The sequence below is a fragment of the Aotus nancymaae genome, unplaced genomic scaffold, assembly GCF_030222135.1.
Source record: "Aotus nancymaae isolate 86718 unplaced genomic scaffold, 86718_ANA_hifiasm-v0.15.2.pri h1tg000029l, whole genome shotgun sequence".
NCBI lineage: Eukaryota > Metazoa > Chordata > Mammalia > Primates > Aotidae > Aotus > Aotus nancymaae.
In genome coordinates, this window is record NW_026988442.1 from 55,708,188 (window position 1) to 55,725,853 (window position 17,666).

At 35.8% G+C, this 17,666-nt stretch overlaps 1 protein-coding gene across 4 annotated transcripts in view; it reads right to left on the reverse strand.

Annotated features, from left to right (window-relative positions):
• Window positions 1-251: 251 nt before the first annotated feature.
• Window positions 252-17,666, reverse strand: part of GPD2 (glycerol-3-phosphate dehydrogenase 2) — a 148,863-nt gene continuing 131,448 nt past the window's right edge. For 3 of the 4 annotated variants that reach the window (XM_012454904.2, XM_012454903.2, XM_012454905.3), the window contains exons 10-17: window positions 17,241-17,375; window positions 16,690-16,865; window positions 16,007-16,138; window positions 14,935-15,093; window positions 7,309-7,421; window positions 7,140-7,218; window positions 6,539-6,637; window positions 252-3,567 (exon numbers count right to left, since the gene is read on the reverse strand). In XM_012454904.2, the coding sequence (XP_012310327.1) occupies window positions 3,442-3,567; window positions 6,539-6,637; window positions 7,140-7,218; window positions 7,309-7,421; window positions 14,935-15,093; window positions 16,007-16,138; window positions 16,690-16,865; window positions 17,241-17,375 (1,019 nt within the window). In that variant the 3' untranslated portion in view covers window positions 252-3,441. The remainder of the gene's footprint in view (window positions 3,568-6,538; window positions 6,638-7,139; window positions 7,219-7,308; window positions 7,422-14,934; window positions 15,094-16,006; window positions 16,139-16,689; window positions 16,866-17,240; window positions 17,376-17,666) is intronic. The other variant, XM_012454906.3, reaches the window with a different exon arrangement.

The window sequence follows — 17,666 nt, forward strand, 5'->3', positions numbered from 1 at the left end:
GAGTTGTAATAGGATGAATGTAATTTTAGAATAGGATTGTACAAATATAGAAGTCATGCCCTAAAGGCTACAGCAACAAATTAATACAGATAATTCTGGCAGTCTTATAAAATTACATCTGTCTGTGTAGATATTTCACTTTTGTGTCATCAAAAATACAGTTTGTAAAAATATTTTCAAACTTTGTTAAACTTCAACAGTTATCAAAGTTATTTGTCTGACTGTAAGTAACATCAAAATGCTAGCAAATGGACCATTTTAATCAGTTTTATTGATTCATGCTTCCAGTTCTTATTCAGTTAAAAACAAGGCACATTAAATACATCCTCTTATTGCTCTATAAATGCATGCAGCTCATTCTGTATATCAAAAGTAATAAATAATGGCCATAAAACACCAAGACAGTTATAAAAATGACAACCCAGCCTCAAACATAGTATTTAACAGTCCAATCTAGAACAATAACCCAACACAATACATAAAAGTGCCACATATAAAAACATGCAGTGTGTATATCCACTCTAGTATTGAGCTTACACTTGCTATTCTTTAAAAACATAGTAGGTCTTTTTCACTCCTTAAAAAAGTTTGACATGATGCAAACATTGCAAGTTACAGCATTATTAGCTTTAATATTACATTCATATGCCAAAAATTTTTATGGATACATAAGAGAAAAATAAAATCAATGATGACTTTTACAGCATATTTAGTAAAAGTGAGAATGAGTTTTCTGTTGTACAAAAGAGGAAGCTACAAATTTTCAAACAAACAAAGCAAAGCCAGAGACTGAAGCAGAATAGGGAGCATGCATTTAATAGCAGAAATCCTAAAGTTACACTCAGTATAAATTGATTGAAAGCAGGAATATTGCAAACAGCATGATGGATATGAGGCAGACAACCTTGGCCTAACAAATAATCCAGCATTATCATCATCGTTATGGCTGTGGTGGGGGCTATTTAAAGGAGTATCCAACTCTCCAGCACAGATGGGGGTTCCTTCACCTGAATCCCCTTAAAGGCTCTTGAAATAAATCACTTGATAATAAAAGGCAATCCCTGCATACCAACCCCAACCCCAACAAAATCAACTGATATCAAGTTTATATGCAAAGGGGAAAAATTTCTTTTGTGCTTGGAATGAATTTTGAAGAAGCTTATTCCCACCCTTCTCAAATCAGGTAAAGAAGCTGTACAGGTTTAATTAAGAACTTATACAAAATGCTGGGGTGCTTTATTCATGGTAACGGCTTGAAATCAGTTCATTTCCAAATGAGTCTCTGGGATTGGTGAAGGACTGTATGTTTTAGAAGTTAGCAGATTTTAAGTCAAAACAGATATGCTCAAAAGAAGAAAAGTGTGCTTTTCTTTGTCCTTAAAGGAACTTCATTCATAGCAAAGCATGCACAAACAAGGCCTGTTTAACAAACAGATCTGCCCGGGCCAGTCAGGTTCTAAGCCCGGTCCCTACTGTAACGGAATCAGGGAGGATACAAGTCATCGTTATCTTGATCTAACTAGAAAGAGAAAGAGAGAAAAAGAAAGAGAGCACATATGTACCATACTGTGTATATCATCTGGGATATTTTAAAGGACAATTCATCTACCTATTAAGTGTCACTGGCTTCTAAACAATGAAATTTATTGTCTAGATAGAAAAAAACACTAAATTGTAAAGCCACAAGCTTTCATTTACTTTAAAAAAATGAAAAAGCCAGTGTAAAAATTCACACTTCGAAAGAAAAAAGTTCACAGTGATACCTGGGAGCATTACTTGCTCTGTTTTAGGTTTTCCTTTAGGAAGTGGCAAGCGTCTAAAACTTCATTTAAAAACAAAACGAGCTAAGATGCTGTCTTTCTCAGCAGTTTCTGTTTGTTTCAGAGGTGGTGGGTGGGTGCGTAGGTGAGTGAACCTCCAGTGTTTACATTGTGACATACAGGCTCAGAATCCACTGAATAAGGCATAAAGATACTCTGCAGTGTTGACATAAATAGAAATAACAGCACAAAAGTGTTCTATGTACCAGTTTAAAAAACTAAGACTTCAAGTCTGTGCAATAAAAACCTGCCATGAAATAAAGTGTTACGTCTCCTATTAGATACAGAACCTGATGTTAAAACAACAACAACAAAAAAGTAAGTAGTTAACTTCACAAGAGGAAGTTTGATTAATAAACATTCAGATAACTAGTTAAAATGCCACCAAAATATAGCAGAAGCATCCCAAATTGCATTACTTGATAAATCCAATACACAGTGACTTTTGCTTTGGACTCGTGTGTGTGTGTGTGTGTGTGAGCGTGTGTGTAGGGGGGTGGGAGGGAGTGGTTATTTTTCCATTTTTATTTTTGTTTTATTGAGAATATTCCCATGGAGTACAGAAGAGGAAAGACTTTAAGCAACCATGATGACATTGGAAACTGGTTTGTGCCTTATTTTACATATAACTAAAGTTAACTAAAGTCTATTCTATCCTCCTTTACTATGGTTGCAAGTGCCCCCCCAAAAAAGATGATAAGCTAGATTTGACAATACCACATGCTTCAAAATTTAGGCTTGGGAATTGAATCTTTTGTTATCATATGTGGATATATAAAAACACCTTTTTAACTCTTAAATGTATTACTACTGTAATAATTAGATAAATTTGGTCTCATCCCATTAAATCCAAATTGCCACTTAAAGCTGGTTTTAAAGTAAGAAAAGCAAGGATCTTCCTGGCAACTATGATAGTCAAAGAAAACCAGCAGTGACTGAAGAAAAAAACGAACTGCTGAGATGAAACTATCACTGTAACTCCCAGCAAATGTCAATGCTATCCTTATCTTATACCTGTGATTCTGGAAGCTTTCAGAGTTTCTCTTTAAGACTTGCTCCTGTAACCAGATCTAAACTTTTCCTTCCCTCTCCAGTTAGCCAGTCATGTTCTAGATACAAAAATGTGCAATATTGTTTGCATGAGGAAGGTAGACAAGCTGGAGGAAGATGGGGCTGAGAAATCTCCACAAACACTATCATTTCAATAGGTAACTCTTTTTAATAATACATGCTGTCTAATGCATGTCACAAAATTTCTCCAGCTTCTTTTCTCAATTTTCACCAAAATATTCTGTTTTTAGAATTGATTTAGGATAAAGGAATAAACAAAAAGGGAATGTGTCAAGTCTAACAGGTCACAAAATATATGCAAAACTAATGTGTATTGAAAATGAGAAAAAGAATAAAATACACTTAAAAGCTAGACTGAATGGCAAATATAAATAAAGTACAGCAAATAAAGCTGGCAAATACACCAACACCCTAAAGTTTTGAATGTTTTCTAGTGTTAAAAAAGGCAGCTATCGACATTCATTATTTTAGAGTGGGTTCAGTCATCTCTGGTTGTTACGTGGTGATTTGTCGTTCCTATGTTTGTTGGCTGTGGATTTACTGCCCAGACTCACAATCCTCCACAACTACGGTCCACTGGAATTGGAACTCTTCTGTCGAGGTTCTCTTCTGCAGTTTTCATTAGTATAGCAAGCCGGCTTCCAGATACCCTTCCTTTTTGAATAGCACTCATCAGCTTAAAGAGAAAATATGCAACAGATTCAGAACACAGGCCAGCTTACACTCTTCTTCATGGCATTATAATGGTTGGCACTGCAGCAGGCAGAGGTAATTAAGTGCTCCATCAAAAATCTTAACAAGTACTACAGCTCAGATAAGAAGAGTATAATTTTTAAACATTTCTCAAAGAGGGGAAGGGGCAGGCATTTCACCACTGCTGCAAAACCTACATCCACCTAGTGAATCAGCCTGCCTCTAAAAGCAAATCGTAATGCATCATTTTTCGTCCTTTAATGTGCTCAAGGCACTTTTTTTTAAAGCAACTTCAAATATTGGATCTTTAATTCCATTTAAAATCTTAAAAAGGAATCTCAGGGATTGAACAACGACAAACTATGACCTATATTTATCTACCCTTTTTTAATGTTACTGTACTTGATAACTTCAAGTCCTCTAAATCCAAATTCCTTAAAGACTTTTTAATGTAATTTACATTTAATTCCTTGAAAATGGACCCAGAGATCTACCTTAAGAATTAAAAGCACTCCACAGCCCAGATTTTAGCTAATTCATTTTTATCCAATGGATAAAATCAGAATTAGTCTTGAAATTACATGCAGGCAGCGGGCAAAGGCCTTTAATCTGGAAGGCACTTTGCAATTATGAGCATAGGGATTTTTTTCCTTTTCAAGTTTGATGTGGTTTCAACTATTTGCTTTTCTTGATCTCACTTCCCCAATCTTTTTTATTTATTTACTTTAAAAAGAACAGATTTAGCTATTCATCATATATATACACACATGCATACACACATCATATATACATATATACATTATATATATGTGTGTGTGTGATGTATCTATGCATGTATATAAATTCTCAAAATATTTTTAGGGTTATAGCTTTTAGTCTATAGAGACATGTTCCTTAAAAAGAGCTCTGAATAAGAGTCAGAGACATCTGCCAAGGGGCTGGATGAGAATTTCATGACCTTATTAAAAGCTGTTTCACAAGCTATTGCTTATTAGAGATGGACTCTTACATGCAAAAGTGTCATTAAAGCCCAGACCTAGAAATAAAGTCATATAACCATGTGATATCTATAGTGATCTTTCTGTGAAGATTATTGAAAAACCATATCTATATTCAAAAAAGATATTTAATGGGATAAATGTGGGCTCTTAGTCTTCAGAAGAGCAAAATATTTGAAAAAAAGAAACAAAAACCCTCCAAATATACTTTACATCTGAGGAATGGTATAACATAAGGAATACTGACATCTAAAGACAGAACAATTTATTGTTTATTGCTTTGTCTCTGATTCCAGGAAGATCTGCAAAGTTTGTTAGAGCTAACAAAACTGACAAAGCTAGAGGGTTTTTAAGCTATAGACGGTATATGATGTGCCAACTTCTAAAAACTCAAAGTTTTACTCAAATACTACATGTATCTAGAAACCATATCACAAGAAAAAAAATAAAATTTGGGTGTGAATATATTTCATGAGAAATATGGTCAGCAGTTTAAAATTGAAAATGATACTGTGTATTTGTTCTCCGTAGAAGCATAAATAGTCTCTTTCATTTGGAATTGGACAAAAAATACTCAATTATTAAAAAAAACTCTACAAGAAAACATGCAGATAGTTTAAATTATCTTGTTTTTAACTCAACTGCATTCAAGAAAATTGCTTAAAACCTAAACCACACAGCATATTCATAAAATCAGATTCTTATTGTTTCTAAAGCACCATGTCTTTCAACTCTAAATTCTGCTGTTTATTTACAACACATATGAAATGAAGCACAGGCCATTTTCTTTGAAGAAAAGTTTTCTAACATTGTGAGGCCAACAATAAAATATTCTCCAGAAAAACTACACACCAGAAAAATGCATTAAGTGGTGTTTAATTCTCAAGCATAAATTTTAAATTCGATTTAAAATGTGTATTTAGTTAAACAGTAAGCTAAAGAACCAAACATTCTTTTTTGTAATGCTGGACACAACCTGTGAAAATTTTCTGCATTTAGATTCAACAATGCTCTTATCTGCAGCTCATCTCCAGAGAGACAATTACCATTTCCTTTGCCTTGATCTTGTTTGTTTAACTTGACACAGTGAAGAAAGGGCTGACAGTGACCAAAATCCCCAGCATTAATTTATTTCATGTTCAGCATTCATCATTGCCATGGTGCAAGCAAGACCTGGCATTCATTTGAAATACCTGCCCAAGAAGCACTACAGATAAAAACCTAGCTGCTTGGAAACCAATGCATTCTTCATATGATCAGTGTCATATGGATGGCTACAAATAATGTATGGGTTTGGTTGAAATTTCTTTTAAGAAATGATATGTAGCATCCAGTCTGAAGTTAAAGCAACAAAATTTATTTCCTGCATGATTAGTAAGATTAAACAATGGATAAATTAACAATTAGAAATGGAAATATTTAAATTATATGGTCTTGACCCCAAAGTACAAGTTTCCTTCCTTATGTTTTTCTCCTTCTTTATAATGCCATAATCTAATCACTAAATTCTCAAATTCATTGATTCACTATCATTCACTATGATTCATTAGTGAATACAACCATACTTTTTAAAACTTTCTACATAATAGATTAGAAATCTTGTGTTGTCTCTTATGAAGTAGGTAGAGAAAAGTCCAACAGTGATATGTCATGGCATACGCCTTTAAAAAGCATGCTTCATATTCAACCCTTTAAGCCATAAATAACTCTTGGATTTAATCTAAATTGCCTAACATAACAAAATGTTTCTTATACAAAAAAAGAAAAAGAACATGCACCAAAGTCGAGCCTTACACTTGAGGGCAGACATACCAACCTTTGTTGGCTTTGAGCTTTCTTCTTCAGAGTAAAGTGACAATTGTGTGGACTTAAATATCCATTCTTGAACATGAATTTACAATCACAGCAAACAAAAGATAAAAGCAAATATCCTTGTTTCCTTTCAGCACAACTCACCTGCAAAAATTCATTGAGTTCAACCTGTCCATTTTTATTCAAATCAACTTCATTTAGAATTTCATGGAGTGTATTTTCATCCATCTGGACACTGATACTCTAAGTAAAAGAAAAGCACAGAATAATACAGTTTGATTAAAAATAATGCATATGCTTTGGCTGGGCACGGTGGCTCATGCCTGTAATCCCAGCACTTTGGGAGGCCGAGGCAGGTAGATCAATTGAGGTCAAGAGTTCGAGACCACCCTGGCAGACATGGTGAAACCCCATTTCTGCAAAAAATATTTTTAAAAGTAGCCAGGCATGGTGACGCACAACTGTAGTCCCAGCTACTCAGCAAGCTAGGCAGGAGAATTGCTTGAACCCAGGAGGCGGTGGTTACAGTGAGCCAAGATCATGCAGCACTGCATTCTAGCCTGGGCAACAGAGTGAGACTGTGTCTCGAAAAAAAAAAAAAATTTGCATATACATTTACTAATGTTACTAATCTTTTAAAAATTATAAAATATTACTTGTAAAAAACACTAGATGAGAAAAACATCTACTACCATCTTTATTTTCTTCTAGAGTCAGAGGCTGACATCAAACCAAAGAAAATTACCTCTAATACTCGCTGAACATCAACAATGGTAATAAAGCCTTTCTGGTCGGCATCAAATTTATGAAATCTCTTCTTATACCTGGAACACAAGATTAAATAATGAAAAAATATACTTACATAGTCAAAAAAAAAAGAGAGAGAGAGAAAGATAGACACTTAATGTAAGTACCTGTCAATGTCTGAAGGCAGTAGGCTAATTTCAGAGCGATCTGTTAACTGTTCTGATCGAGATTTATAGCCCATTTCATAATATAGAAACTTCCTGGCTGTTTCAAGTTGTTCCTAAAACAGAGATACACACAAAGTTCAATTTATGGAAAGGATTATTGATTTTCTTCCTCCTTTTTTCTTTTGATCTTCATAAAGTTGATCCTCACTTATCTAACCAGCACAATTTTTTTTACTTCTTCTAGTTTTACTAAAGTATAATTTGTATTCAATAAAATGCACCCTCTACCATGATTAAGATCTACAGCATTTCCATCATCCTAAACTTTCCACATGTCCCTTTGCAGCTGATCCCTTCCCATGATCTCTCACCCCAAGCAAACACTGATTGGCTTCTTGTCACCAGAGTTTGCCTTTTCTGGAATTTCTTATATAAAAGGTTTCATACAGTATGGAGTCTTTTGTGTTTGACTGCTTTCACATAGGATGATGATTCTGAGATTCATTCATGTTGCTGCATGCTTTAATATTTTATTTCTTTTTACTGCTGAGTATTCTTACATGAAACTGACAGACAAAATCTACAGAATCAAATTATTGCAGTTTGGTGACAAAAACGTAATGAAAGGTGAAGATATCTTGGATCTGAACAACTACTATAATGTGACATGAAGTGAGAAGGTTTATCTTACGAGATTAGCTATGCTGAAATTTTGCCACAGAGATTCTGATAGTTAGGTGAAATTATAGAGTCATGAGAATAAATAAGCTATCCTCAATTTACTCTTCCTGTTTCCAGTGTCCCCAGTGTCAATTAATACTAACTGTTGCTGCAAATACTGTCTTTCATAGTTTTCATCATGTCACTCTCCCATCTAAAATGACTCTATTGTAGCATACATTGTTCACAAGTCTCTCTGTTCTCATATGTATGTTACACACACACACACACACACACACACACAGTCTTATCCGCCACACATATACTTCTCAATCACATTGATGTGAGCTGGCCATGTGACTTACTTTGGCCAGTGCAACATGAATAGGTATGATATGTGCTACTTTTGAGTAAAAGCTTTCATGGTAAGTTGAGAGTTTTGCTTAGCCTCTCTTACTCCTGTGCCATAAGAAGGGCACATTTCAGATGAGATCTGAAGCCAATCTGGAATATGGAGAAGAGCCACAGCAGCTAACATGCAGACTTCATGTAATGTGAGTGAAAAAGAAATGCTTGCTGCGATGAACCACTGAGATGCTGAAACTGACTGTTATTTAGTATAACCTAGAACAAGTCTTAAATTTCCCAACTTCCCATCAAAGGATCTTGTGAACCAAATTCTGGTTCGAAGAACAGTGCCAGTGTGAAGTGAAATGAAGAAAATGGAACAATGACGCATACACTTGCATGAAATGTGTTTATATGTGTTTGGTTATGTTGGTGACAGGACCCCTTATTGTTTTTTTCTTGAGAAGACAAACTTTTTTTTTTTTTTCCTGAGACAGGGTCTTGCTCAGTTGCCCAGACGGGAGTGCAGTAGCATAATCATGGCTCACTACACCCTCTACTTTGCAGGCTCTATGCTCCTGCTTCAGCCTCCCAAGTGGCTGAGATTATAGGCACATGCCACCATGCCTGGCTAATTTTTTTTTTTTTTTGGTAGAGAAGGGGTGTCCCTATATTGCCTAGGCTGGTCTTGAACTCCAGGGCTCAAGTGATTCCCCTGCCTCAGCCTCCCAAAATGCCAGGATTACAGGTGTGAACCACTGTGCCCAGCTATCAGATTTTTTTCTGAAATTATTCCTTTCCTACTTTCCTTTGTCTTAGGATATAGATACTAAAAATATTCCTCCTTCATGTTCTTAAATAACAAAATAAAAAATTATCAACATGAAATAATTCTCCCAGCTTAAAAAGTAAATTTAAAAGTGTGTTTGGGTGTGTGTGTGCACATGTATTTCATATACAAAATTTATCTGTGAAGTCTCCAACTCCTAGGCCATTTTTCGCTGGCAGATTTTTCTTTTCACACAAGAAAATCCACCAGTTGTCATAAATAAAATTATTTTGCTGTTCTACCACTTTTACCCAGCCATTTTCTACACAACTTGTTCAAAATCCATCTCCTTGGAAATGCCATCTCTGATGCTTCCCTGCAACAACGATTTCTTTCTCGATTTATGGCCCTTCACTTCCATCAAGCAAGGAATTATGGAATTTCAAAGCTGGAAGATATTTTTCACAAAGGGTACTCAATGTCCTTCCCTTATCTCACATTTCCTTTATAACATTCCAAAAACGGAAGAATAAAGCCTTTGTCTAAACTCTAGCATCGGGAGGTAACTTATACAACTGAAAGCTGCTCATAGAGGGATGGCTCCAATTATTAGAAGGTTTTACAGGGAGATTAAATCCACCTCCTTGCAATTCTTCTAGTTTTGGGGGATTAACAGATCTTTCCTACAGTAAAACAAACCTAATGAGTGTTTCTTTTTAATTTATTTCTGTATCACAGCTTAACAAGTATTTAAAGATAGTATCATGTGCTTTCCTCCTTAGAGTTTTCTTTTAGTCTAGAACTACTATATAAAACATTATTTCAAATCTCTATACCATGTTGTATAATTTTTTCCAGACCACAACCAGTTTGTCATGTAATGCAATTATCAGAACAAAATACAACACTGCAACAGAGATCTGGCAAGTACCTAGAAGGGAGTAACTATCAGCATCATCAATCTAGATATATGATTTCTATTAATGCAGCTTAAGATTGCAATTGGATTTGGGGGCAGCCATGGTCCACTGTTAACGGCTATGCATTCCCAGTTAACTAAAACCATATTTCTTTTTCACATGTGCTATTGTTAAGCCTTGTCAAATCTATCTTGAATGGATAGAGTTGTTTTCCTACCTAATGTAAGGTTTGCCATTTATCTCTATTAAATTATATCTAATGAAATTTCACCCATTGTTTCAATCCATCATCAAACATTCACTCTCCCTCCGGTATCTTGTTACTGGTACATCAAAGATGCATGCCATCAACATTGTAATTTAACCACTTGAATCAAGGTAGACTAGGTCAAGATCCAGGACAAGGTGCTTATGACTTAATACCAGAGACCTCTTCTGAGGCCAACACTGGTGATTTAAGCTGTTACAAATCCACCACTTTTACAGATATAACATGGGGCTTTCTAAAATGCTTTATAGAATCAAAATTCCCTAATCTAAAAATCTGCTTGCTCTATCTAAAAAGGAAATGAGGGCTGGTGTGGCGGCTCATGCCTATAATCCCAGCACTATGGGAGGCTGAGGCAGGTGGATCACTTGAGCCCAGGAGTTCTAGACCAGCCTGGACAACATGGCAAAACCCTGACTCTACAGTAATAATAATAATAATTAGTTGGGCAGGGTGGCCCATGCCTGTAGTCCCAGCTACTCAGGAGGCTGAGGTGGGAGAATCATCTGAGCCTGGGAGTTTGAGGTTGGAGTGAGCCGTGATCATCACTGCACTCCAGCCTGGGCAACAGAGAAAGACCTTGTCTCAAAAAAAAGAAAAGAAAAAAGGAGAGTCTGAAATGATTTTGCCTAAGTGATTCCTTACTAGCTTCTGTGATCACTATTTCTTGATAAATGCTGATAAAATAAACTTAAAATGTCAGAATCTAGAAAACCACCCAAGATCAATGCCAAGATCATTAGTTTCTAGGTTGCAAAGTATATTTTTCTTTCCTCTTGTTTTTGAAATTCGATATTATATTTGCCTACCTTCTGTCTTCTGGTCCTGTTCCTATTTGCTACAGTATTTTAAAGAGCAAAAGTAAGCTAATCCCAAGCAAGAGAATCACAATTGCAAATTCTCTGAGTACTCTAAGGTATAATTTTTCTGGACTGGCATAAAACTCATTCAGAATAGCCTCCTATTTCAATATCTACTTATTCTTACCAATATTTATATTTTACTCTTTTCACACATAAAAACTGAGAGGGAGAAGGAGAGAGAAGGAAAAGGACATTGAACAGTCCTCCTTACTTTCCAGCATTCAAGAATATGATGCCTGTCACCTTAAGCAATGATCTAGATTAGGTCTTATTTTTTTTCTTCAATATTTTAACAGTATGTTTGGTGCCCTGAGTGTTTTTTCTCCAACACTCAAACAATACCTGACACTATTCATATATATCCACATTTTTCCTGATATCGCGCCTTTCATTGCTGAGCACTTGTCTTCTATTTGTTTTACATTTGGTATTTATCAGCTTGCTTTAATCAGAGTCACTCAAAGTCTTCATCTGCCTCTCCTTTTTCCCCCTCATTGGAAGCAATTTTGAAAATAATATATATATTTTTTGTGAGACTCTCAGGCTACTAAATGTCTTCTCTTTATAGTCTCTGAATGAAAAATGGATCTTTTGTCTGAACATGATAAAACCTACCTTACCAAATCCTACAGGGCAGCATTTCCCAAAATATGTTCTAAGTACTAGCCCCCTTCCTACCCTGTTATCCCAAAAAGTGAGAGTTGGGTCTGACTCCAAACAAGTTCCCTTTTGGAAACTGAAAACATACATAACCATTTTAAAGGTTCTAAGTTATCTGCACTAAAGGAAATGATTTTATTTGCTTAACTCAGAATTTCTCACACTCTTTTGACCACGTAGTCATCTTTTCACATATATTAATTTATACCCCGCAGAATACCATTTGGCAATGTTTTTTTTTCTCTAAATATTCCTGCCAACTCCTCTAACAATCCCCAACTCCCCCAGACACTGCTTTCTTCCCTAATCAGTTCTTTCAAGTTGGTTAGATTTTGGTCTTGAGTAACAGTTTCTCTAAATATTTCTCCAAATTTTGGAAAATATGCATAAATGTCAGAGCTATATATGTGTCATAACAACCCAATTAGATTTTAAAATCTTAAAACTATGAGCTATTTAGTATTCCCCTAAAATATTTGGTGCAATGTTCAGTATACAAGTCACTCACTAAGTATTGACTGATAAAAACAAGCACAATTCATCTACAGAGAGTTATTTATCACCTTGTTCCTCTTTCACTTTTGCAGGTTAAATAATCCCAATGCTTTTAACCTTTTCTTAGAAGTCCAACTTTCTAACCTTTTAATTCTTTTTCCTCCTCTCCCTTGTTCCCTTTAGACTGTCCATAGCTCTCATTAATACTCTTACATCTCAGATACTGAGTAATAGCTTTAGGTCTTTATTTATGATACTTTGTTAAGGGGGATGGCAGAGTATTTCTGAGAACATAAATCTGTTCATAAAATACGAACTGAAGTTAAATCTAGCTTCCTTGGTAGGGCCAAACACAACCAGTTTACAGAATTTTCTTCCTCCTTCCTACCTCCTACAGACTGAATTCCTAGCATAAAATATGTTCCTGCATATTCAAATCATTCCAACCATAATTTTTGGAAGAACACATTATCCCCAATCTTTCTATATGGTAAAAAAGGACTGACAAGCACAGGAGCAAGTTTCATTCTTGTGTTGCCTCTGTACAGAGCTTTAGTTAATCAAACAAAAGCTCAAGACCTCAATAGCTATAAACCAGTAGAGCTAATGGAGATGCAGCAAGACAGGATGGAGAAAGCTTATGCTCTGGGATCAGAATACCTGGTTTCAATTCCTGCTTTACAATTGACTGTTGGTATAAACTCTGACAGAGTCTTACTTTGTGAACCTGTTTTCTCAACTATAAAATGGGGGTAAATGTTATCCCTGACAAAGGCATGATCAGGATTAAGAAACTCCTGAAGTCAAGCCCTTTTCTCCCACATTTCCCAGGTGACTCTGATATGTAACCATCTTTGGAAATCTACATTAGAATGAGAATACTTTAAAAACAGGCCGTGTGACCAATTCTTTCCTTGCACTGTCAGCATGTAACACAGATGCCCAATAATGTTCATTCACTCATGCCATGTGAGAACACAGCAATACAAATAAACCAGAACACAAGCCCCCACCAAATCCCAAATCTACTGATGCCTTGATCTTGGACTTCTCAGCCTCCAGAACCATAAGAAATAAATGTTTGTTGTTTAAGCCACCCAGTCTATGGTATTTCTGTTCTAGCAGCCCAAATGAACTAAGATATACTTTCTTGCTTACCTTCTAGGTCAACACTCCCTTTTGCATCTTCTCACACCTCCTCTAACCTCATTAGCTATTATTTTCTCTTTTTCCTGGATACTCCTTATCTTCTAAGCTTCTAAACTTTGGTGTGCTCCAGTGCTTGGCCTTTGGACTGTTTTCATCATCTAACTATATTAATTCCCTATATAATCTCATCCAGTCTGATGGCTTAAATATCAACTCAAATTTCTATCTCTAGCCCAAGCCTTCCCTCTGAATTTCACACTGACATATCCAATGATCTGGATTATGTATTAATAAACTAACTACTGAAGTTGTTAAAAAAGGGATACCAGTTTAGAGGAGGGAAGCTATCACAGTAATCCATGTGACAGATACCGGTAACCTGAATCAGGGTGATGGCAGTTGGATGTGTTAAGAAACGGCTGAATTCACTTCATCACAAAGTGTTTGTTTAAAAAATTTTAAAAGAAAATGATTTTTTTAAAGGAAAGGGTTGAATTCAAATAGTTATTTAAAGATAAATATGGCATGATATGCTGATGTATTTAAATAGGGTGTAAGAGAATGCATAAAGTATGATACTAATGTTTAGGCTTGAGATGGAATAGCCATTTATGACATGGAAAAGTCTATAGGAGTAGCAGTTTGGGGGAGGTAAGAGGAGATCAAAGAGAGGTGGTGTGTTCCAGAAAGCAAAATATTGTTCAAGAAGGAGAGGGGAATCAATTGTGTCATATGCTGCTAATTAGACAAGTAAAACAAGGACTTCAAGTTAACGAATTTATTGAGTGACATGGAGGTTACTGGTGAGATTGACCAGAGCCAATGCAGTAAAGTGGTGGCAAAAGTGCCTAAATGAAATGGGTTCAAGAGATCCTGGAGGAAAGGAACTGAACCCAGTGAATATAGAAAGTATTTTATGAATATATAAATATGCTTCATTACCCTCTGCATAACACAATAGTTTGGGTTAATTAAAAAACATAAAGATCTACTTAGCCCAACCCGGTATGTGTGTTTGTGCGCATATATATGTATGTATATATGTTGCGGGGGGTGTGTGCATCTGAGCATCAGTGGCTTTCAAAAATTTGAATATAAATATAAAATCTCAAATGACACAAATAATAAGCATTTAGCGCTCAGGCAGAAAAGCCACATTTCTTAACAAAGGCAAACTAGCAGGAGTGTGAATTTCACTGATTATGTTCTAAGAGTGCTTTCAGTGAAAACCAGAAAAGTTTCCATACCACAATCAATATTATCTTTCTTTTTTAGGAATTATGACCACAAATTTATGAACGTTTTCTAGAAGAGATTTTCCGTAAACAACTAAATTTTGGTACAAGAATATCTTTCCATTTTCCTAAGGCCTAACAATATTAAACATACACAAAGAAAAACTGGTAAGAAATCTAAGGTTATCAAAAACTATGATAATTAAGCCGTTCCAAGTTTATAATGGGAATTGTGGTTTTAAAGACTTCTATATAATACCTGTTTCTTATAATCATCCCAATTTAGTTCCCTGCCCATCAGTTCAACAATTCTGGGTAGGGCTTCCTCTGCTGCCTGGACATTTAGAAAGGCCAGGCGAGTGCGACGTGAAATCATATCCACAGCAGTACAGGCATACTCCTTAATTCCATATTTCACCTGAGTTTAAAGAAAAGTTATTAGTTGAGACCTTTCTTTAGAAAATGAGAAATAAAGTTTCATTAAAAAAATAAATAAATTTGTGATTCAGAAAGGTAACATTTTTCTTTAATCTCTCTGGTCCTCCAGCAGGCATGAGACAAATAGTGGCATCACAGAATTTATCCGTCTGCCTGCTAAAGGAGGTTTGGAAAGTGGCAAAAATTGAACAAGAGTTAAGGCCTTTTTCTGAATAGAACCTGGCATAAACGTGAAAACGGCATCACTTCTCATTAACCATCCACAGTCATCACTTACCTCTCTATGCTTATACACAATGTGGACTTTAATTTACATAGCTGACTAGGAAAAGGATGAGTGTCAAAAGGTTATGACCTCACCTCTTTAGGCTGTACAGTTTTTTGTCTTAGAGTAACCAGAATATAGGAACCCTGAATTCAATCAACAAGTAAATATTCACTGGACATCAATATTTTAAGGCACAGTGAATGACAACTAAATACAAAGCCTGGTCTCTGATTTCACAAAACTGGAAAGCTTGATGAGAAACAAGACTTAAATCTTTGAGAAACTGTCACATCAAGATATGTAGGTAGGACATGAGTGGTACAAACTTAAAGAGCTGCAAATGCACAAAAGGGACAACTGTGAATTAACACGATTACAGATCGTTTGATGGAGAAAAAAGAAATCTATATTTTATGTCGTTATTACCACTATCAATATCACTTCAGAATTAAGATTAATATTTTATAAATAAAATGATCTGTATTGGAAAGACATAGTTGTCAAGGTTTTAGCTGACACATGTGCATTAAAACTTAGCTACATATAATTTTTAAAGAAGATGAAAATGAACAGATAAATGGTATCCCATGGCAGACATGAAATTCCTATGTGACCATTCACATACCTCTGCTTCAATATATGGAAATTCTGACACAAGACGTACTCCAACAATAGGCCACCTTTTGCCAGTAACACTTGCCATTTTGGCCACCTCAAAAGCCTTATCACCATAGGTGGCGGCAAGATGCTGTGCCACCTAGAGAAACAGAGCTGCATTAGGCAGGCGCTTTGAATATCAATACCTTCTAGGCACAAAGCAAAAAAACATACACGCTTATCTTGTCAGTTTTCTCACAGCCTGTAACTAATAGCTCTCGGAGAGTATTAGATTTTGATTTTGTGGGAGGAAACCACTTGGCCTTCAAATGCTTAGGCCAGCACTAACTCTCTTACACATGCATCACTGTATCAATGACTGATGAAGCTTCAGCTTCATTTTGCTCCTGGTATCACTTCTAAAGAACAGCCTTCTTCATGCCTGAGACAGAATTTGGGATGCCCTACATACTAGAAACAAACCAAATAAACTCCACGTTTTAATAAAATACATTTCATAAAGTGTAATTGCTTGTTGGGCAAATAAAGCAAAGTAAGATCATCTTTTTTTCCTTCCACAATAGGCAGGCAGAAATGTACCTAGCAAAAGGAACTCTCAATGAGGGAGACCATATCATTGCTGCCAGTTCTGTTACTAGCAACAGTGAAAGATTGGGTAAAGAGTAAAATGATGTGGCAATGCACACTCACCTCACTTTCAAGTCCATAATCCTGGACAAGCCTAATGTAGAGTGTGGGGCTCCAATCTTTACCCCCTTGAAGAAAAAGCCCAACTGTTCTACTTGGTCCTGCTTTTAAATTGTGAGTTTTGATTGCAGCATTTATGGTATCTTCTGCCATAGACCGGTAAGTTGTCCACTTTCCACCTACAAAGAAGTTGGTAGACAATTCATTAGGTTGCCAGCCCTTATTTTTCTTATAATTAACCATTTATCAAACTTATCGATAACAAAATTCTCCTGTTGTTTGTAACAAACATGGCATTGTGTAAAACTTTACTAAAAAAAAAAAAAAAATCCTTGTTCAATAAAGTTAAAAAAGATTCTGGCAGGACAATTTAAGTCAAACTCGTATCTAAAGCACATCCAAATTACAAGACAGAAAGCCAGGTGTAGTGGCTGACGCCTGTAATCCCAACACTTTGGGAGGCTGAGGTGGGAGAATCACCTAGTGGTGGGTGAGACCCTGTCCCTATAACAATAAAAAAATAGAAAATAAAATAATGAAGTAATATGTCATACCTGCTATAGTAATAAGGCCACTCTCACTGATATCGACAACATGATTTCGGGAGATAGACTGAGTATCTGCAGATTTGGGATCTGTAACAAGGGGACGGATACCACTCCACGCTGCCAGGACATCCCCTCTTCTCACTGGTAGAAATCAATGCCAAGAGTTATGAAGATTGCTCAGAAATATTTCAACAAAAATATTAAATAGTTAATAAAAAGAGTTCAGTGACAGGAATACACATGTGTGCAGTTTAAAAAGGAGAAAAAGTCTAAAAAAAAGATGAAAACCAAGTCTGTGGATAGGTGCAAGAAAATCTCATAAGTAATTATTCTGTTACAAAGATAATCTCCATGAAAAAGTAAAACACTCAGGAAATCACTGACACTGATACCACAGAGGAAGCAAGAGAGGCAATGTTAGCAATCCTCCAG